Source organism: Dasypus novemcinctus, chromosome 15 (assembly GCF_030445035.2).
Source record: "Dasypus novemcinctus isolate mDasNov1 chromosome 15, mDasNov1.1.hap2, whole genome shotgun sequence".
NCBI lineage: Eukaryota > Metazoa > Chordata > Mammalia > Cingulata > Dasypodidae > Dasypus > Dasypus novemcinctus.
In genome coordinates, this window is record NC_080687.1 from 98,231,766 (window position 1) to 98,255,456 (window position 23,691).

At 35.5% G+C, this 23,691-nt stretch overlaps 2 protein-coding genes across 3 annotated transcripts in view; one reads left to right on the top strand and one right to left on the bottom strand.

Annotated features, from left to right (window-relative positions):
- Window positions 1–23,691, top strand: part of RB1 (RB transcriptional corepressor 1) — a 224,318-nt gene that overhangs the window by 129,227 nt on the left and 71,400 nt on the right. The window lies entirely within an intron of this gene.
- On the bottom strand, window positions 15,206–18,390 carry LPAR6 (lysophosphatidic acid receptor 6). The gene has a single exon (XM_004472853.5). It carries the CDS (start codon window positions 17,482–17,484, stop codon window positions 16,450–16,452), a length of 1,035 nt encoding a protein of 344 aa, XP_004472910.1. The 5' UTR covers window positions 17,485–18,390; the 3' UTR covers window positions 15,206–16,449.

The window sequence follows — 23,691 nt, forward strand, 5'->3', positions numbered from 1 at the left end:
GAACAGTGTGTAAGTATACTATTAAAGTTAAGGGGTTATCAAATCAAATGTGGTGGTTATAGATTTAAGATGTTAAATTTAAGCCCTTTGGTAACCACAGAGAAAATATATGAAAAATATATACAGAAAGAAGTGAGAGCAGAATCAAAATGCTACACTGCAAGAAATCAAATATGAAGTAGGCATTAATGGAAGTATTGAGGGATAAAAAAATTAAGACTTAGAAAAACTAAAGAGCAAAATGACAGGTATAAATCCTGCATTATCAGCAGTTATTGTAAATGTAAAGTGGATTAAACTCTAGTCAAAAGGCAGATTGGGAAAATGGATAGAAAATCATGACCCAATGATAAGCTATTTACAAGAGACTCACCTTAAATTCAAGACACAAGTAGGTTGAAAGTAAAAGGTTGGAAAAAATATAGTACCATGCAAGTAGCAACCAAAAGAACTGCCAATATCAGATAAAATAAACATTAAGCCAAAAACTGGTATGAGGGACAAAGAAGGTCACTATGTCCTGATAAAGGGGTCAATTCAACAAGAAGGTAATAACAGTTATAAATATATATATACTGTGATAGTTAGGCTAATGTGTCAATTTGGCCAGTTAATGGTGCCCAATTCTTTGGTCAAGCAAGCACTGAGCTAATTGAAGTACAAGGGCATTTCATGGACTTTAATCATACGTGAGTGGGTTATATATGTGACTGATTACATCTACCATGAACTGAGGAGATTGCCATCAGCAATGAGTGACATCTAATCCAATCAGTTGAAGGCCTTAAAAGGATAAGTGCTTTCAGCATTGAGAAAAAGAATCCCCATCTCTACTTCAGACAGCCAGCATCTCCTGGGGTACTCATCAGAGACCTTCATCTCAGTCCCTGGCTTGCAGCCTGCCCCCCAGAATTTGGACTTGCACATACCCATGGTCATGTGAGACAATTTCATAAAATCTTATACTATTTACAGCTATCTCCTGTCAGTTCTATTTCCTAGAGAAGACTGACTAATATATGCACCTAAGTGTAGAGCCTCAAAATAGATTAGCAAACGTTGACAGATTTGAAGGGAAAAATAGATGGTTCTACATTGATAGTAGGAGACGTTAGTACACCACTTACAATGATGGATAGAACACCTAAAGAGAAGATCAATAAGGAAACAAGATTTGAATGATACTACAAACCAAATAGGCATAGCAGAAATACAGAGACTTCACCTAAGAGTAGCAGAATACACATTCTCTCTTGTGCACATGGATCATTCTCCAGGATAGACAGTATTTTAAGTCAAAAAACAAATCTCAAATTCAAAAATATTGAAATTATACAATGTTTCTTTCCTACTACAGGGAAATTAGGATATATCATGAGGCAAATGAAAGTGAAAATACTGCATACCAAAACTTACAGGATGCAGCAAAGTCAGAAGGGAAATTTTTAACTAAATGCCTACATTAAAAAATAAGAAAAATCTCAAAATCAGAGACCTACTGATTCACAACTGGACCTCCTTTACAACTGGAGGATCCAAAAAAAGAAGAGCAAACTAAACCCAAAGTGAGCAGAAGGAAGAAAATAAAGATTAGATTGGTGATAAATGAAATAGATAATTAAAAAAAAAATCATTGAAACCAAAACTTGTTGGTAAATGAGGTATTATACAAAAGTGAATGTGTTGATAATTATATACATTAATTAAAAACATGTGCATTTTTGAAAGAAATATTGAGATGGAATGCATGCTTTACTGTCTTCAAAGGAGAATAAAGTAATTTCACTTTTTCTTGGTAAGTTAGGAACATTTATATAAACACTAATATACTGTTCATGGGCTCCGTTCTCTATTTACCTTTGGAGAATATTGGGCTAGTGTTTCTTTTCTTCTGGCTTTCATCTTCCCTTTTTTTTGTGATTTATTGTTTCTCACTTCTCAGTTTTTACAGTTCATGTCCCCTGTTACACATTTCATTGTCCTGAGAAAATTAAATTAATATGGACTACTGTAAAAGCCTTTTCTTTTGTCTTTTTGGGTTTGGGGCACAACTATATTGGCAAAGTTATTTTCTTCCAGATTGAAGGTTATCTGTTTTTCAGTAGTACTTTTCAAGCTTTAATGTCCATAGTAATTCCCTGGAAATCTTGTTAAAATACAGATTCTTATCAAATAGGTCCAGGATGAGACTTGAGATTGAGCATTTTTAACAAGCTCCCAGATGATTCTTACCTTGCTAGAACATGGGCTATGCTTGGAGTAGAAAGATCCTAGATGACCTTACATTCTTAAAGGGCTTTTCAGTGAAATAGTCTGTTGATTCTTTGCACTAACTCTGTAAAATAGAAGATATAGGCATGACTCTAGTTCTGCATATGAGGAAAGAGAGGCACACAATATCTGTGTCCTGTCCAGAAGATAATTAGTAGTGGGTGGAGAGGAAACCTAACATTTATTGACAAGCTGCAGGGTGCTGTGTACCAACATGTTTTGTCTAATTTAATTCTCATAATAATCCTATGAAATCTGTGATACTATTTTCATTTTACAAAAGTGGAAACAGGCTCAGGAAGATTAAGTGATTTGTATAAGGTCACCCTGTTGGCATTTGAACCCAGATTGGTTTGATTCCAAATTCCATGTTTTCCCATTTTGGTTTCTGGTACAGTGCTCCTTTCATTGTACCACGTTATTCTGGTTAAATCAGTCACATTCTTTTTATTACCACTATATTGTGTAGTCAGGTGTATGGTACATTATAAAGGCAGCAAAGTAGTTAATTTAGTAAACGATAGTTAATTTTATTCTAAATGAAAAAAATAATATGTGTGTGTGTGTGTATAGTCTTGAGTACCAAGGTGACTGTCTTTCCTAGGAGCTAATTACTAATAGGGAAGGGAGAAACTGATGTCTGTTGATAAGCTCCTTTGTGCAGTGCACTATAAATGTTCATCTAATTTATTCCTCATTGAAGAAAGGATTAAAGATCTTCCAAAAGAGAACAAACTATATTTATAGGCTTCATTCATGCAGTTTGTAGAGATGAGGTTCATGTAACTCTTAGAAATGAGATTTGAATATGTGTTTTCAGAATCTATAATATAATTTAGGTTGATGAAATTAGATATTTGTATTAGCCTTCAAGGAAAATGAAGGTAGGGATGAGAAGGAAGTAAAATGGAAAGAAAGCTAGCTCTGTTTTCGTAGCCTGAACTGTTAGAACTAAGTTTATTCTGTTTTTGTTAAAATATCCCAAGTGTGCCTAAAGCCTTCATCCCTCTCTTTGTGAATGAAAAATAGTAAAGAGGGAAAAGGGAGTGTAAAGGAGGGCAATAAATCACAGATACAATTTTTGATAGTGACCTTGATTGTCTAAAGAGAATGTGAACATAAAAAATATAGATATGCAGAAAAAGTACAAACAAAAAAAAGGATAGTAAATCCAATGGATATGTCATGATGATGGGAACGAGTGTTGTTGGGGGGGGGGGGAGAGGGGGGGTGGGGGGGTGGGGTTGAATGGGACTTCACATATATATTTTTAATGTAATATTATTACAAAGTCAATAAAAAATAAAAAAATTTAAAAAAAAAAAAAAAAAGGATAGTAATTTTGTTCATATGAATAACTGTCCACTTAAATGTGAATCGATAATTGCTTAAAAATGATAGAAGAATATCAGCTCAATTTAATAAAATTTAATTTTTTCTTAATAAGAATCAATAAGGCATTAAATGGGGTTTTATGTGTTTCCTCGTATGTTAAAAAACAACAAACAGAAAACCCAAACAGAGATAACTATCATATATCAATGGAAGCCTTCTGTATAAAATACTCAGATCAGCCCAAGTTCTTGATCCAGATCTGTTTTATGTTTTAAACATAAAAAATTTTCCATGTCTAAACCTTCACTTACATAACTGTTAGTGTTTGGAGCCCATGTTTGATCCCCCCCCCTTTTTTTTTTTTTAAAGATTTATTTATTTATTTCTCTCCCCTCCCCCCCCACCCTGGTTGTCTGTTCTCTGTGTCTATTTGCTGCATCTTCTTTTTTGTCCGCTTCTGTTGTTGTCAGCAGCATGGGACTCTGTGTTTCTTTTTTGTTGCATTATCTTGTTGTCAGCTCTCTGTGTGTGCCCCGCCATCCTTGGGCAGTCTGCACTTTCTTTCGCACTGGGTGGCTCTCCTTACGGGGCACACGCCTTGCACGTGGGGCTCCCTTACGTGGGGGACAGCCCTGCGTGGCAGGGCACTCCTTGCATGCATCAGCACTGTGCATGGGCCAGCTGCACACGGGTCAAGGAGACCCAGAGTTTGAACTGCGGACCTCCCAAGTAGTAGGCGGACGCCCTAACCACTGGGCCAAGTCCGTTTCCCCATGTTTGATCCCTTGATCTGTTCTTTTCTCTATGTAGTTGTCCCCTCTTTAATCTTTTTTTTTTTTTTTTTAATTTTTAAAAAGATATTTAGATTACATAAAAATTACATTAAAAATATAGGGATTCCCATATGCCCTGCTCCCCACACCACCCTCATTTACCCCCATTAACAACGTCCTTCGTTAGTGTGGTACATTCATTGCAATTTATGAACACATTTTGCAGCATTGCCACACAGCATGGATTATAGTTTACATTGTAGTTTACACTCTCTCCCCCACAACTCTGTAGATTATGGCCAGATATACAATGGCTTGTATCTGTCTTTGCAGTTATTCAGGACAATTTCCAAGTCCTGCAAATTCTCTTGTATTACACCTGTTTTCCCTCTCCCTGACCTCAGAACCTCCAGTGGCCACTGCCTCCACATCCACAATATAAGTTCATGCATTGCTAGAATCACAATAAGTCTATAATAAAATACCAGTAAGTCCACTCTAGTTCATAGTTCATTCCCCAATCCTGAGGATTCTTGGATGGTGATTCCCACTCCACCTCAAATTGAGAGGGGGCTTCAGTCCCATTCAGCTGATAGGTGGGAGGTGATGATGGACCACCATACGAAGGAACCGAGAGAGTCTACAACTGCAAGCGAGTCCCTCTTTAATCTTTAGAACACCCTGTCATATCACAGATGGGAGAAATTGCTGGAGTTCACAATGGAGGGAAAGTCTTCATGCTTTGTCCATTCATGGCCCTTCCCCATCAATATCCTCCATATTACACACATTACCCATTCTCTTTGTTCATGAATTGGCACAAATGACTAAAGAAATTGAAGGAGAGCAAAAACAAAAACCCCAGAATGTCCTTTAGGGTGTTTGTAGAAATCTGGTTTAGGAAACAGTGCTTTTTAAAAGTTCATCTCTAGTTTACTTCTTTGAAATCTTTATGAATCATCACACCATAGTGGCATCAAAATGACTTTCTTTGATGTGTAGGACATTTTGGTATAGAAATAATAATAGGTAATTTTTTGCATGTGCTCTTCCAGGCACTGTTAAAAAGTGCTTAAATGTGTTAGCTCATTTAATTCTCACAATACTATAAAATAGACACTATAAGTTTTATGTTTTATGGAGGAAGAAACTGAGGCACAGGGAAACTGAGAAAGTTTCCTTTGGCCGCAAAACTAGGAGGCAGAGCCGGAATTTTAACTTTTTGTCTGGCTCCAGAGGCTGTGCTCTCAACCTCTATGCTGCTTCTCAGTGTGTTCATTTATGTGACATATGCATTGTTGTGATTAGTCTCTTGTGTTTTATCTGTTATTTTATCTTTCTCTTTGTGAGTCTTACTGTGCTGTTGTAGAAGGACACAGCGTGTTTTTCCCATTATTAAATGGGAATAATAATTCTTACCTTTCAGAGTTATAAGGAATAAATGGACATTTATGAGAATGGTTTATTTTAAGAATGTAACAATTGCTAATTCCCTTCACTTCATCCCTTTCTTGTACTACACAGTCATTTCTTAAGAACAGAAAACAGAGAACACAGTTAAACCATATTGGTCCTATTTATCCTGGCTTACTATATGTATGTAGAACTTTCCTCCTTTGGCAACTTCTCCTTCCCTTCTCAAAATGGAAAAGTTCAAGGAAAAAATGGCTTCACTTAACTGCAGCATTGTTAAATGTGGGCAGTGTTCACTGTATACTGCCTTTGGAATTTGTTATTACTTTAGTGATAAATCATGTCAGAAATCACCTCATGGGCAGTGTTGGTTCAGTAGTCAGTTACAGATAAGGGAGATAGCAGTTGTAAAAGAAGAGCTAGGAAATAATCTTTCTATTTTTATATCCTGTGGGAATGGGAGTCCTTGCATGCTTTTTCAAGGTGTCCTCTACAAGGTCATAAAGATGTATAATTGAACAGTCTTAGAATTTTCAGTTTATAAATCTGTACTGATATCCCAGCTGTAATAGTGAGGAAGGGCTCTGGAATCCTGAGTTTGTGAAAAAACAGAGTGGAAGTATATTATGAGATATCTAACTAATTAATATATTTTCTGAATTTGGCAAAATAGAAGGTATTATTAATAAAGTTTAATAAAGTTTTGGAACTGCTCTAGGGCAGTTCTTAAATCTTCTAAATTTACTCCTTAATTGTAAAATAGAACTGACTTTTTGGCATATAGCTATTCCAAATATTTATGGCATGTTTTAAAACTGTAAATTGTCACTTCTCAGTCTGTTTCCACATGTATGTTTGTGGTTCGCATGTGAATAGCTTTGTTAATTTACTTATTTATTGGCTCCTAGTGTTTTCCACTTTTGCCAGAAATGGGCAAATATCAAAGTATTTTTGGTGTCTTCCTGTAAGTGCTAGATTTAGAACATGATAAGGAAATGTACAATAGGAAACAGCTGTGTTTGTTTTTTTTTTCTTCCTTTAAAAAAATGTTTTAATCTTTCTTGCCAAATTTTAGAGTTTCTTGTCTCCATTAAAATATAACATAGTTTCTCTATGGGGTTTTGATTATACTTTTTAAGAATTCTTCAAAACCTAACCTAAATCAGTCTTGCTGTCCATATTTCAAAAGAATTTGTTTAAAAGTTTTTTCCCTTAAATATTAAGTATTGCTAGTTTTTGTAACTTAAATTTGTCTTTATTGAATACAAGTATTATGTATGTCATTTGGAGTTTTTTTCTTTTAAATATGAAAAAGAGAAAGGTGGAGAAATGAAATGACTTGCATGAATATGTGAATCAAATAAGAATATAGGGTTCTCCTCTTCAATAATTGGACTCTATTTTTTAAAATATAAACTTTGCAATATCATTCTAATTTGAATATAGGGCACTTTTTTTTTTTTTTTAAGATTTATGTTATTTATTTCTCCCCACCCCCTCATTGTTTGTACTTGCTGTGTCTGTTCGTCTTCCTCGTTTCTTTTAGGAGGCACTGGGACCCGAACCCAGGACCTCCAGTGTGGGAGGGAGGTGCCTAATAACTTGAGCCACCTCCATTCCCTGCTGCATTGCGTCTCTCATTATGTTTTTCCTCTTGTGTCTCTTGTTGCATCAGCTTGCCATGCCTGCCTGTCCTGCCAGCATGCTGCCTTCTTTAGGAGGCACTGGAAACCGAACCAGGGACCTTCCAGGTGGTAGGCAAGAGCTCAGTCACTTGAGCCACAGCCTCCTCCCTTGGGCACTTTTGATACTTTATACTTTTGGGCCAGGATCTAATTTACTTCAATCTACATATTTAAACAGAATCTTCTGAAAATAAACTTTTTCACAATTCATTTCCAAATGAAGAATAAATGACCCGGGTGGATGCAGAAATGGTGAAGATCATTATGATAACACAAAAATGATATTGCTGACCTTGATAATTATTTTTCTGGTGATAGCTTTGTAATATCTTATAGGCTATTTATATATGTTTCTTTCTGGTTTCTAATACATCTTTATGTTTTTCTTCTTTTATATAGCCGTGGTTATATTGAATTACATGTATTTGTCTTTTTCATCTGAAGAAGTCTTATGAAATCACAACATGAAGTTGTATTTTTGCCTAACAATTTTGAGACCAGTTATTTTGGCCATCAGCAAAAATTACATATCTGACATAAAAACCAAATGCTGTAATTTTTTAAATGCCATATCTTAAGGAATATTAGTTTTTAATTAAATAAACTGCTGCTTTTGTTCAAGTACTATACCTAAAGCTCTTTTCCCTAAAAAGTCTGACTTTTAGTCCAATGTGAATATTTTACACCCATATAATTAAGTGATTTATAGGTTTTTATAGCTTATTAAATATGATTTAACAGTCAATAATTGGTAAAATGAGTTGAGAAATGAATCATTTTTTGAAGAAAATGAAATTGAAGGTTATGTTGTTCATAATATAAATATTTGCTTTGCTTTGTTTTGGTGAAAAATCCCTTTGCTTCTTTTTCAGCAGCAGTAAAATGGTACAAGAAGTATGATTTTTTCTTGTGCATCTTAAACTGTATAATTGCTTTAAAAATGAGATGATTTCTGGATCAAAATAGCAGCCAACCACATACTTTCCCCTCCCCCCCCAATCATACAGAAATGACAGGGGAAAAAGTACACATGGCAGTATTAATAAAACCACCAATAGTACTGAGATTATGAAGTGGAAGAACTATGGAGTGAAATGCAGAGGTTGATACATTTTAGAGGATGAAAAGTAAATGAGGAGTGCATTGATGGATGCAACAAAGTAGAGAAAACTGCAACTCTCACTAGACCCAAGAAAGGGCTTTAGTGGAAGTACGTCTTAGAGGGCCTTCAATCTCTAAGAAAGCAGCTACAGATAGTGGGGCAGTAACCAGGAGAGTTTTCTAAAGAACTATCTAGCAGTGGCTCTCAAACTTTAGCATGCATCAGAGTTACCTGTGCGGCTTCCTAAAACACAGATTACAGATTTCTGGGGTGGGATACAAGAATTTGCATTTCTAACAAGTTTCCAGGTAATGCTGGAGCTGCTGGTTTGGGCACTACTCTTTGAGAACCACATTTTGAGAGCCACTGGTCCACAAAACCCCTGGACCAATCCCCAATCTAAGGCCATAAAAATCAGGAAAATGCACCTCCCTCTGTATAGTTACTTCTAAGGAGTAGGATTGGGTGGGAACTAGGTAATGACTTTTACTTTATTTTCAGTAAATTTCTTTTCCTAACCATGCACATGAAAGCTTCATAACCCAAAAGAAAACATGTAACTACACTTTACTCTTAAAAACTGACATTTGTGCTTTTTTCTAAATGTAAGGTAGAATTGGCTTTATTTTTATAGTTTCATTAACTTTTGAGAACTTTCATAGAAACGTTTAATGAAATTTGACACTGATTAAATATACACTCATACTTAATTTAAAAATATTTTAATAGCTTAAATATGCAGAAAATGTGTACAAATCATAAATATATTTTTAGAAAATAATCATACCTTTTTTTCCCAGTTTACAATCCTGCTTTCTCTTTATCTGGATTTCCTAACTAAGGACTTCGTATTTCACAAAGTTTCGTTAAATTCTTGTTTCAGAGTAGTATTGACAAAGGGAATTTTGCTGGTTTTCCTTAGGCTTTTGAAGAATTATATGAACTTAGGTTTGGTGAAACAAAAACCAATCTTTCTTTTTTTTTTTTTTAAAGATTTATTTCTCTCCCCTTCCCTCCCCCCTCCCTATTGTCTACTCTGTGTCCATTTGCTGTGTGTTCCTCTGTGTCTACTTGTATCCTCAGTGGCACCAGGAATCTGTATCTCTTTTTGGTTGTGTCATTTTGCTGCATCAGCTCTCCATGTGTGAGGCACCACTCCTGGGTGGGCTGCGCTTTACTCATGCGGAGCGGCTCAATGTAGGGCGCGTTCCTTGCGCGTGGGGCTCCCCTATGTGGGGGACACCCTTGTGTGGCACAGCACTCCTTGTGCATGGCAGCACTGCACGTGGGCCAGCTCACCACATGGGTCAGGAGGCCCTGGGTTTGAACCCTGGACCTCCCATATGGTAGGCGGATGCTCTTATCAGTTGAGTCACATCCACTTCCCCAATCTTTATTTTCTTTACATTTTTGTGTATAGGTATAGGATATTTATTAGAACTACATTGATAAATACTCAGAATAGGTGCTGTATGAGTAAATAGGTAAAGGCTATTAAAAATTAACTTTCACTCTGGTAGGCAAATTCTTAATTTGAACTTAACTCTAGGTCTCTTCCTTCTATTCTCTGCTCTCTGTATTTCAGTCCTATGTTAGACCCTATAGAAAATACAAAGTAATATAAAACATAAGTCCTTTCCTTTGATGCATCTATTTAGGAAGACAGGACATAACCCATGTAAAATGGTAACTAACAAAGGCAGTACATCCTTAAGGATTGTACTGTTTTGCATTCCCACCAGCAATGTCTGAGGTACCAGTTTATCCGCAAGGCCTGGCAACTTAATTTTGCCAAGTAACAACATTGAAATATTCCCTCCATCTATCATCACCGTCATTTCAAAAAATAAAGGCCATTTTATTTCTTTATTTTTATTTCTCTCCCCTTCCCCCCCAGTTGTCTGCTCTCTGTGTCCATTCGCTGTGTGTTCTGTGACCGCTTCTATCCTTATCAGCGGTACTGGGAATCTGTTTCTTTTTGTTGCATCATCTTGTTGTGTCAGCTCTCCATGTGTGTGGCACCATTCTTGGGCAGGCTGCACTTTCTTTCTCGCTGGGCGGCTCTCCTTACGGGGCGCACTCCTTGCGCGTGGGGCTCCCCTACGCAGGGGACACCCCTGTGTGGCACAGCACTCCTTGCATGCATCAGCACTGCGCATGAGCCAGCTCCACATGGGTCAAGGAGGCCCGGGGTTTGAACCACGGACCTCCCATGTGGTAAACGGATGCCCTAACCACTGGGCCAAGTCCGTTTCCCATAAAGGCCATTTTAATAAGGTAGAAAGGACATAATCAGAATAAAGAACAAGGACAACCCGTTATATTTAAGTTGAATAAGAATAGCTCTTATTGTCTTCTTTTTCTGTTTTTACTGAAGTCAAATGCATCTCTGTTCTGTAGTCACAATGTTCTTTTTGAAATGCAGATCCATTCATTTCTCTGTTTTAAATACTTTGGAGCTTTCAAGTACAGTCTCAGACTGACCTGTAGCCTTAAGTACATCTAAGATCTCAACCCTGTGTATATCTCCAGCCATGTTGGGGTTTTTTGTTTTTTTTTTTTAATTTTTAATTTTGGTAACATATACAACTCAGAATCTCCCATTTTAACCACTTTCAGGTGTACAATTCAGTGCTATTAATTACATTCACAATGTTGTGCTACCATCACACCATCCATTACTGTTATTTTTGCATCCCCCTGGTTTTGTTTTAATCCTTTCAGTACACCAGGTTCTCTTCCACAGGGCCTTTCATGTGCTCTTCGCTCCTCTTGCCACCAGTGAAGAAATAGACTAGTCACAAAAACTGAGTTTTTATCCTGACTCTACCTTAACTTGCTACATGACATTGTACAAGTTACCTAGACTTCTAGTTCCTCAGTTTCCTCAACCTAACGAGGTAGTTACATCAGATGACCTCTTGGCCCTTTCAGTTTAAATTATAAATTTATTAGGAGCCATTTTGATAGGAAGATAATTGAACTCAGCACATTCACCCTGTGGCTGTCTTACTTTGCCAGGGTTGCTGGAACAAAGTACCACAGACTAGTTGGCATAAACAACAGGAATTTATTGTCTCATAGTTTTGGAGACCAAAAGCCCAAAATCAAGGTGTTGGCGAGCCGTGCTTTTGTCTGAACTCTGTGGAATTCCTGGTGGTGATCCATAACTCAGTTTTTGCTCTATCATTTGGCCATCTCTATACCCATCTGTCTTGCTCTATTTTGCCCAAATTTCTTCTGCTTCTAAGAACTGCTGTCATATTGTGTTAAGGTCCATTGTCATCCAGTTTGGCTTCACCTTAACTAATAACATCTTCAAAGGTCCTATTTACAGTATGGGTTCCCATCCTTTGGGCTGGGAATTATGACATGAACATGACTTTGTGGGCACATGATTCAATCCCTAACAGCCGTTAACTATAACTCAGCTATAAGAAGGCAACAAATATTTGTTTCTTGCTCTTAGTGTTAGCAGGATGCTCAGGGCCCTGGGCTTCTAGGTCCCTGGCTGTGCTGCATAAAATAATTTAAGGACATGCCATAGGGTCGACAAGGGAGTGAGGAGTTTATTAACAAACAAGAAAGAGAGCACAACTCCAGACCCAGGTGCAGGCGTGCTGCAGGGTGAGACGCGGGCAGGGTCCCGCTCAGGCCTGTTGAGACCTTTCCTCCTCTTTCTTAATGTTGGGGAGGGGCCCAGCTGCTTGCTTTCTGATTGGCTGCCTTACGATCCCACCTGTTAGCTCGCAGCAGACCGAGGAGGAGGCCTTTTGTTTGGCACTGTCAGGGACCAATGGGGAGGTCTCTTTGGAGTTATCCAGGACTTCCCCTGGAGCCCAGGTTCTCGGTGGGGTTTCTCCCGCTTTGTTCTTAGTAGTGGCCTTCCCTGGGGGTTTCTGGGTGCTGTGTTATGGCCATGTTCTCTGCTGGGTCCCAGCTGGGACTTGTCTTCCCCTTTTTCCTATACTAACCTGCCTCACTTATTTATTTAAATTGTAATGATTCTCAAAATCTTACAATGTTTGAATCTATGAGTAGAGTGAGTTTTTATTTGAAAAATGATAATTAAATTCATGAATTACCCCCAATTCTGGATATTGCTTTTACTACTGCTTTAGATAATTTTGTTCCCTTTTAAGAGCTTATTGGAGTAATTCTTTTTAAGGGAATGGGGAAGGGAAAGACCAGGTAGAGAAAGAAGTTTATCTGGGGTTTCCATTCTTTTGTTATCCAGGTCTCAATTGCCTTATATAATTGAGATTGGTGGGGAATAGGCATCAGGTAAAAAAGATAAAGTGAGAGAATAGAAATTTGAGAATTAGTGATTTTAGGAGTATAGTATATGTTGACCTCTGGAAAATATTGCTAATTAAGTGATATTGTTGGTCATTAAATCTCTGGTCAATTTAAATATGCTTTGTGTCCTTTCGTTTGTTCACAAATCCTTAGTTTGTAATTTATTTTTTAGAAGTCATGTTACAAATTGGTAATTTAGTTTCCAAACTAGCCCAGAACTCCTTTTTAAAAGCACAACTTAACTTTGACTTCAGCCACCTGAGCACTTTATAAAATTGTTTTTTATGGGAAACTCATTCACAGTCTAAGAGCACCAGATCATGTCTTCCCTCACTTGTGATGTGTGGGAATGGACTGGCATGCAGATGCTAGAAAATAGTTTAGCTGTTGGGAGGTAGTAAAGATTCTTCTAGACAATGTATTTACAAAAGACAAGGTACTCTGCTCATCAGGAGTCCAAATTGCAGAACCAAAAAGCAATTGCTGGGAAGCGGCTGTGGCTCAACCGATGGGGCTCCCGTCTACCATATGGTAGGCTCTGGGTTCACCTCCCAGGGCCTCCTTGTGAAGGCAGGCTAGCCCGCACCCGTGGAGAGCTGACAGCCCACGCCCGCGGAGGGCTGGTGCAGCAAGATGACACAACCAAGCGAGACAGGCAGACAGAAGAACGTGCAGTGAATGGACACAGAGAGCAGACAGCAAGCAAGCTGCGGGGGCGGGGGGGGGGGGGAGTAAATAATAAATCTTTAGGAAAAAAACAATTGCTTCAGGCTCTGACTAGTCACATGCAATTTATAAATCAAATGTTTCTTATTTGGAGATATGCACTTTACTGTTTTCTGTACTTGAGCTGAATGGCTAATTTCTTTAAAAACCAATATTTGTATTAGAGACTTCAAATTTATTTTCAATATTTTGAATTTAGAATATTAAGATTTGCTGATACTAGATAAAATCGAGACTGAAAAAGTAATGCTTTCAGTTTCTTTAATTTTCTATGGCTATATTAGGTACAACACATATTTTCATACTTTTTTTTTTTTAGTAAACTAGTTACTTGGTTGGTATTTTCTCAGAAAAGATAAATTTTAAGTTCAGAATCAGTCATTAGTAGTCTGGAAAGTTGTTTTCCACACCTGAAAATTATTATCTTATTCTGTTCCTTTGAAGGGAGTTAAATTATCTACTCTCTTATAAGGTTGTTAAAAGCAGTGGGCAGGAGATCCTTGCATTTTTCATAGTTTTGTCTCCCTTTTGCAGTAGTCTACTGCCCACCCCCACCTGCCTTGCAATGATTGTTTCTAACAGTCTCTCTTTATCTACAAAAAACAAAAGCAGTGGGCAGGGTTTTTTTTTGGGGGGGGGGGGTGGCTGTTAGGAAAGGCTTGGTATAGTCATTTTAAAATAATAAGATGTGAAACCCTCTGAGTTATAGTACTAATGTACATTTTCTGAGGAAAGGGGGAAGAGGAAACGCTTGGAATATGTAATTTACCTTTAAAATACAACATTAACAAACAAAAGCAAATAACTTGAATTTTGTTCTGGTACTCTTTCTGTCCATGTAGATAAGATTTACCCGGGATTTTAAGTTCCAGATGAGAAAACTAATATTGGTTATCTGTTATGCATTTCTCTAAAGAGTTTTGCATAATTTTTTTATTCATGTATCTTCTTGTTGAAAATGGGCAACCAAAATTTCTCCAGGGAGCACAGAAGTCACAGCTATGTATGAACTATCTGATGACTATTTTGCTTGTGTTTTAAAGTTTTACTTATAGATCTTAGGCAGAGGAGAGTTTCAATAAATCCAAAGGAAAGACACAAACTTCCCATCCCTTTCTCACAGATCGGTAATTTGTTGCTTTTCAACTCATACATATTTAAGAATGTTAAATGTATTTTTGTTCTCTGTAGTATCAAATAAAGGGACTTCAGTATCAACTGAAGAAAACATGCTTACAGTGTATGTACTTCTGTCAGAATATAAGACCTTTGCTTAAATTCTTTCACTAATTTTTTTTTTATTTTTAAAAGGAATTATTTTTCTTTAGGATTATCTAAAGGGAATCTAGGGATTGCTAAAAAGAAAAAAAAGGCAACAACAACAAAAAAACCCTTACTAGTGTTTTTTGAAAACAGGTTTACTTGTACCATATTGTGATTTCTCTAAAGTCATTGCAGTCCACACTCAGACAAAGGCAAAAATCAAATTTGTTTGAAGTTGTATTCAGGGCATGAAAGATTAAGACAGTAAAAGTAAGACAGGTTAAATGCCAAGTCTGACAAAGTGCTGAAGCATTTAACTGCATGTCTGTTTTTTCAAGTAGAAAGCATTCTTTTTTTAAGTTGATTTTTGGAGGACTGCTTCAACTTGAAAAAAAAAAAAAAGATGTTAGAAGATGAAAAAGTGTTAGTCCATTTGGCATTTTATCTAATTTATAGCATAAATCAATACCTTTTATATGCTTACTTCAATGAAAATATAGTTGTGCTTAGTTATTTGGCCCTATAGTTTTGCTGCTTTTTATGTAAGGAACTATATCCTTACTTTATAATTTATTTTGATATGTAATAACAGTTTTTTTGAAATAACGTATCTTTACCTATTTCAATATTTAGCTCAGAAGAAGGAAGAGAATATATGTATATAAAGTAAATATATTCTATATAATTAATCACTTTTCTAAGTCCCACGTAAAAGTCCCAGTGAAAGTGTATTTCACTTTCTCATTAAATAAAATATTTAGAATCCAAGTCTTTATTATGACATAAATCTGTTTTTAAAATGTACCTCCAGTAATATTTTGCTTTCTAAAAATTTACTTAGCAATAATAGTATTCTATTAGTTTCCTCCACTTTATTTTTGTGGCATATATCATTTTGAAATTGGGTGCTGTTAAATCCACAAAATAGTAAAAGTATACTATATTATATCTAGTATATATATAATAGGCTGCTTTTATGAATGGAAGGCAAAACCTCTATTACAAGAATAAGTGCCTGACATCCCAGTGTTAGCAGAGTCATAATTATACAGAAGACTGCATTTTCAGCTATTTTTTTGAAAATGCCCCAAACACTCCTAATATTTAAAATTACTTACTTTTTCGTTCTCAATTATGCTATTATAGTTTTAAAAACATGGATTAGCAGTTTTAATTAAAATTAAAATAGAAATTAGATATGTCAAAAATAATACTTAAATGAAACTTAAAATTAGTATAAATCATTTAGAATAAAATTACTAAGGAATTCAAAGAGTACAGAAGATCACCACATGATTGTAATCACAGTCATCTCTGGATTTTAGACAACATTTTTAGGGATTTTTTAATGAGAGGTACAAATCCAAATGGCTTAGAAAAATAAAATGGAGTGTATACAAGGATGGAATATATTTTAATGCTTAACACATTGAATGCAATTTTTCTTTATACTAAAAACTTTAAAACGTACATGTGTTTATTTTCTTTCCGAGGTGAGAAATAGTTTGTCCAAGAAAACGCTTTTCACAGTTTGAAGGAGGTTCTGTTCCAGTGAAGTCCCAGTTGTTTTATTTCAGTCAGCTTATGTTGTAGATTCACTGTCAAATATCTTACTTTTTAAGGTCTGTAGGTTGTGCTGAATAAAATTCTCTGTCCCTTGAACTTCAGAAAATCTGGAATCAATTCTCCTAACAGACCAGTTTTTCATTTTTATTGAATTCTGAATTGTGTCCGATGTAAAGTAGTAAATTATAGGGTCAAAACAACAGTTTGAAACAGCAATGCAGAGAGTAATTGGGTACATTGTCCTTACTGCCGCCACTACTGAACAATTCACAAATGTTTGGGTTCTCATAAGAGAATATAAAATAAGGTTGAGATTATAAGGCACAAAACAGAAACAGAATATGACCAAATGTACAAAAATCATTTTTAAAACCTTCGTTTTGTTTATTTTGCTTCTACTTAATGTAACAGGCTTATTTAAAGTTCTTAGCACCATAGTAGAACAAGTTACGTTTAAAATTAGAGGAATAAAAAAACCCACTATTTCAATGAAAATTACAATCCTTGAGAGATATGTTTTCCATGTGGCTTCTGGAAAATTTTCAAAGCAGGCTTCTGAGGTATTGTTACCTTGAGAGTGGGTAGATTGAAAAAAAACTGCCGGTGCACTTCCTCCCATCACAGTTAACCACACAGCAATGCATACAGCTTTTGCATTTCGCTTGGTTCTTAGAGTCTTTGACTTAAATGGGTAGACAATTGCCAGAAATCGATCTACACTAATACAGGTTAAGAACAAAATGCTTCCATACATGTTGGTATAAAACAACATCACTGAAATCTTACAAAGTAAATCTCCAAATGGCCAGTTCCGTGTGGCAAAGTAAAAAATCCTGAAGGGTAAAGTGAAAACAAAAAGCAAGTCTGACATTGCCAAATTAATCATGTAAGTTGTAGTCTCATTTCGCACTTTGAGTGTGCAGATGAAAATGTATATGGCAACACAATTGGCTATTAACCCAAGCACAAATACCATACTAAACATGCACCCGTACAAAGTATACTTAAAAGAGTCGTTGGAGGAGCAGCTGGAGCTGTTCATGCTTACCATTGTAAAGCTACTTCCAGTTTACAGTGTTGGAGTCCTTTTGTCAGCTGCAGGCTCCTTTGGTATTCAGATTGTAACCAGTTTATAACCTCCAGGATATGTGCAAATTCTTTGGATCTTTGGGTGGTTTTATTAATATTTCCTTTTTCTCCAAAATCTCCGAAAGAAACATGAAATTTGCTGCTGTGAAGTTTCCACTCAGTTCTTCAAGGAGGGAAATGTTGGAGTCCTTTGTCAACAGCAGGCTCCTTTGGTAGTCAGATTGAAACCAGTTTATCACCTCCAATATATGTACAAAGTCTTAGGACCTTTGGCTGGTTTTATTAATATTCCCTTTTTCTCCAGAATCCCCAAGAGAAACATCAAATTTGCTGCAGTAACGTTTCCTCTTGGTTCTTCAGCAGGAGAATATCCTCATTTTCTAGACTTCAGAAAATCTGTGAATCCAGGCATTAGTTCGCTGACGAAAAACTTAAAAAAAAAAAAATGCGGTCAAATATATCCAATCCATAGGATTATAAATTTAAAGGGAAATACTTTTGAGATGGCAATAAAACTGCTTGTCTTGTAAACTTGTATTCCGGTAGTCAAGATGAATGTTGCAAAACTAAAGTTTCATTAAGCTCCAGAATATTTAAGTTAAAGTTATCAGTCTTATTTTATTTTTCAGTGCAGAGTTTCAGAGACTTAAACATTCCCAATTTGTTCTCGTTTACTTCTTGATCCTCTTAAACATGGTTTTCCTTTTTAATATTCCTGCAGTGGATCCCAGACAGTGGAAGCAGAAGTGTCTTTTAAAAGTTCCAAAATAAATTCCTAAGCGTGTTAGCGCTTGATGAATTGAGCCTTTTCCTCAGTTGCCGACGGTATTGTGTGATGGGCTTTCTCTGAAGTGAAAAAGAAAGGCTAGCTAGATTTGTAATATGACATCACAGGAAGAAGAGGCTGGGTTTGGACAAAGAATGGTTTCTACCGGTTTGTTTGCAGTTCCTTTAATCTGATAAAGTGTCTGCTGGGAATATACCTAGGAGGCGGTCTGCCCATTAACTCTTTATGTGCACACGTGCCTTCTGGAGTGCTAGCAACTTCTCTTAGAGAGGTTTTTCTTATTTTAAACCATCATTTTTCAGAAGAAACTAGAGCCACTTGCGTTTTACTGTTATTTTTTAGTTTGGTTCATTGTTCACTGAAACTCTTCTTTTTGGGTTCCACTTAAGGAAAATCAGAGTTTATGAGCAATTTATTTTCCTTCATAAATTACTTAGCCAATTTAAAAGTAACATGTTAACATGTTTTATACTATTTTTGCACCTTTTACATTTGAACTACCCCCTCATGCTCAGCAACTTTTATTTGTTGATGGATGTCTCCTGAATTGAAATGTATTTTTATTGTTTGAATGAGGAAATTCATCTGTAATTAGCTGACACACAAAAATTTGTTACTTAAATTGATCAACTTAAAACTTTAAGATTAAAGGACTGAATTTCTTTATATTACATTTGGTATGGAAGAACCTAAGTTTGTGTATTTCCATATTAGAAGAGTGCTGGAAACCTTGAACAGTAATGAAAAAAAGGGTAGTTAGTAAACTTGTTTTCTCATTAGAGAAAAGCATTCTGTTATATTTTAGAAAAATATAAAATCTTAATAATCTCCTTTCAAATTGATGGTTTCCTGTCTAGTCATAATTAATGAAGTATAAGCAGTTATATGCACTGACTTTATCTACTTTTATTTTCGTTTTGAATATGACATTTTATCAGTTGAAGAGTTAAAATATATCAACTCTACCTTGGAATACTCTTCTATATATTGATGTTATTCATTGAAAAGATTTTTTTTTTCTGGCAATAAGAACGCTTTATTCATTTGTAGTTCTTTCTTGTTTCAGTTATTAGTGCTTAAAAACATATAGATCTTTAATTTACTATTTGCTGAATTAAGTTTTTTGTTATGAAAAAAATAAGTACTTATTGTATTTCTGTTTCTTAGCACAATGCTTGATCCTGTAGTAGATACTCACATGTTTGAGGATGAATGAATCATATCAGTGAACTTGAATTTTGTTGAAAGTTGCTGGGGTAGCAGAGAGGCTGTTTCAACAGGAAGAAGATAATTAAATGCTGGATTTTTCAAGATGTTTAATTTGAGTTCTAATTAAGGAACCAAAATGAAATATTCAAATGAGGCTTTAATAAATATAGAATAACTCCTTAAAAAGGAAATTAAATGAATTCAAGGAATTCGGTATTTTAAATAGATAATTGGATTAATACTAGATTATATTTTTGTTTTATTTTGTATTTAATGGACTCATACCAGAACTGTTATTTTAATGTAATATTTGTATGCTTCTGGATGGTAAGTCTAGGAATCAATTTGTTTCCTGTGTGGAGGTTTTTTTTTTTGAGGGGGAGTGAAATAATGTATATAACCAATTTGAAATATAGTGACTCTCATTATGCAACTCACATCACTTTTCACAATTTAATTTAGTTACTTCAAGGAGCGAGGTAAATAACCAACTAGCCTGTAATGTAAATCTTTTATTTATCAATCCAGTGATGATATAAAATTGTTCAATTGCATAACTCATTTTTTATCAGTGTGAGAGTATTTAGTAGTTGACTACCAGAAGTTTAAGGATTTGGACAATCTCTGAGTTCTTAACTGAATTTTTACTATACCTGTGACTTTGAGGAGGCAGGGAAACTGACATATTCATGCTTGATTCAAAATAGGCTAATAATAAATGCTTATTGAATGCATAAGCCTTTATTGAACACCCACTGTAAATAAATAATGTATGAGGTGAGCTTCTCAACCATCCTACGATCTTTTCCATTCTGTTCATTTCTGGTCTTAATAGTAATATGTTTCTTATCTTGTCCTTTCCTCATTCATGCTGCCACCCATTTAGCCTCAGCCAGTCACAATCTATATGATTCTGAAAATATCATGTCTATTTTTTTTTAAGATTATTTATTTATTTCTCTCCCCTTCCCCCCCCCCCCCGCCCATTGTCTGTTCTCTGTGTCCATTTGCTGCGTGCTCTTCTTTGTCTGCTTCTGTTGTTGTCAGCAGCATCAGGAATCTGTGTGTCTTTTTGTTGCGTCATCTTGCGTCAGCTCTCCGTGTGTGTGGAGCCATTCCTGGGCAGGCTGCACTTCTTTCGCGCTGGGCGGCTCTCCTTACGGGGTGCACTCCTTGCGTGTGGGGCTCCCCTACGCGAGGGACACTCCTTGCGCGTCAGCACTGCGCGTGGGCCAGCTGCACATGGGTCAAGGAGGCCCAGGGTTTGAACCGCGGACCTCCCATGTGGTAGACGGACGCCCTAACCACTGGGCCAAGTCTACTTCTCTCATGTTTATTTTTAATCCTACCTTCTTCCAGTTCCTCCCTGCCAAACTGTCACAGATCAACTCATGAATGAATCAATTATTCATTTATACTCATATTTCCAAAAAATAATTTAAAGGAGATTATAATTAAAAACAACATGTATACTATCAAAACTGATGGAACTAAACATTTAAGATTTTATTTTAATATTTTATTGTATGTAAATTATACCTCAATTTAAAAAGTTTGAAAAGGAAGTATGGAGTAGTTAAAAATTTTAAATATGAGAAATGTGAGAAAATCATTCTAAACATTATTCATATTATTCTAAACATTAATTCATTTTGAATGTAGTAACCGTTTGTAGTCACTTTCTTTTAAGTGATTAATAAGTCCTGAAGTCTTTTCCTGTGATAAATCTGGATCCTTCATTTTGAAAGTTTGTCTCTGCTGACAGGTTAGAAGGAATCTGGACTGTTTAGCAGCTAATACAGGTTTTTATGAATGAAATAGAGAATTATGTATATAGGTAATACAGTGTAAACTTTTTTCTTTAATAGGGAAGTGTGAAAGTGTTGAGTGAGCCGCGGAATCAGAGGAGCTTCGTAGGCAATCACTTGACCTTTTTTGGATTCTGGTTCCTTGGTTGTAAAATGAGGGGGTTGAGCTGTTCAAAGGTCCCTTCTTGCTTCTGTCTCTGATTGTGATTCTTTGAATACTTTGAATGCTTAAGCTGCCAGATTGGGTTGCTTTGCTCTTTGGTATTACAAATCTAAGTCATTTTTCATTGTGTATAAGAATTTCTAATTTTAAATCAAGTTGTTCAAGAAATGTGTACAAGAAATATTCTTTGATTAAGCCAAAAGTCTCATAAAACAATTTTGTTAAGCTATAAAGATTAAACAACAAAAAGGCTTATCTTTATATTCCCGTATTATTCTTTAAAAGACCCCTCATTTGCAAAACACAAATAGAATTCCATATTCTTTTACTGTAAAATAGATGAAAGAAGACTAGAGCAAAACCTTAAAGTTATTCTCTCACTGAACATTTTGAGGGCCATAAATGGAATCGTATCTAAAATAACATTGAGAAATATGGGATGTGCAAAAAAATTGGATGAGGGAATGTGAAACTTAAACTGAAGTAAGTTTGCTTAAAGTCAAAAAAATGTGTGAAACAGTAAAATTTTTAAATGTAAGAAAAATTATCCTAAACATATTCATATAGAATGTAGCAAATATTTGTTTTGGTGAAATATGACCCTTTTGACTGTTTTCTATCTCTAATTTACACTTATGAAAGATGTTTTTCTATTTTACATTTCTGGGAAGCCCAACCTTTTGATAAATTTTCTATTTAAGTTTAGAAATGACAAAACTTTTCCTGTTTGAGAAATGAACATTTGTAATTTGTGTTGGTGGAACGAATATATATATTTTTTCCTTTTTTGGAGAAGTTGTGGTTTACAGAACAATGATACACAAAATCAAGATTCCCATATACCACTCACCCCCAACCTTGCGTTGGTATGGAACTTTTGTTTCAATGAATGATATCACATTTTTATAAGTCCAGTGTTTAACTTAGGGTTTAACTTAGGGTTTGCTGTTTGTGTAGTGTATTTTTTTACAAGTTTTTTTCTGTTACCATATATTTCCATTTTAATGATATCAGATATATATATATATATATCTTTGCTGTTAATTGCATTCACAATATTGTGCTGCCACCACCACCATCCATTACCAAAACATTTTGATCATTCTAAATAGGAACCCTGTACATTTTAAGCCTTAACTTCACATTTCCTATCTCCATCTATCCCCTGGTAACCTATATTCTAGATTCTGATTCAATGAGTTTGCTTATTATAATTGTTTCAAATCAGTGAGATCACACAATGTTCGTCCTTTTGTGTCTGTATTATTTCACTCAATGTGGTGACTTCAGGGTTCATCCATGTTGTCATATATATTAGGGCTTCATTCCTTTTTATGTCCAAATAATACTCCATTTATGTATATGTGACACTTTATCCATTCATAGGTTGATGAACATTTGGATTGATGCCATTTTTGGCAACTGTGAATCTTGCTGTTTCAAACATTGGATGTGCAAATATCTGTTTGAGCTACAGTTTTCTGTTCTTTTGGGTATATACCTAGCAGTGGGATTGGCAGGTTATATGGCAATCTTTACTTCGCTTTCTGAGGAACCACCAAACTGTCTTGAACAGAGGCTGCACTATTTTATATTGCCACCAGCAACAACTGAATGTTCTTATTTCTGGGCAACATCTCCAACACTTGTTATTTTCCATTTTTTAAAAATAGCAACCATTCTAATGGGTGTGAAATGGTATCCCATTGTGGTTTTGATTTGCATTTCCCTGATGGTTAATGATGTTGAGCATTTTTCATGTACTTATGGCCATTTGTATATCATCTTTGGATGTCTGTTCAAGTCTTTTGCCCAGTTTTTAATTTGGTTGTTTGTCTTTTTTGTTGTTAAGTTGAAGGATTATTTTATATGTACTGGTATTAATCCTTTTTTGGATATATGGCTTCCTAATATTTTCTCCCATTGTGTCGGTTGTCTTTTTACTTTCATAATAAAGTCCTTTGAGGCCTAAAAGTTTTTCACTTTAATGAGGTCCTATGTATCTATTTTTGTTATTATTGTTTGTGCTTTGTGTTTAAAGTCTAGGAAACTATCACCTAACAAGATCTTGAAGATGCTTCCCTATGGTTTCTTCTAGGTGTTTGATAGTTCTGGCTCTTATATTTAGGTCTTTGATCCATTTTGAGTTGATATTTGAATATGGTGCAAAGTAGGTGTCCTCCTTTTTTCTTTTGCAAATGG

What these genes read in the sequence shown, in the direction of transcription:
- LPAR6 (XM_004472853.5), bottom strand. Translation starts at nt 17,484, where the DNA reads ATGGTAAGCATGAACAGCTCCAGCTGCTCCTCCAACGACTCTTTTAAG.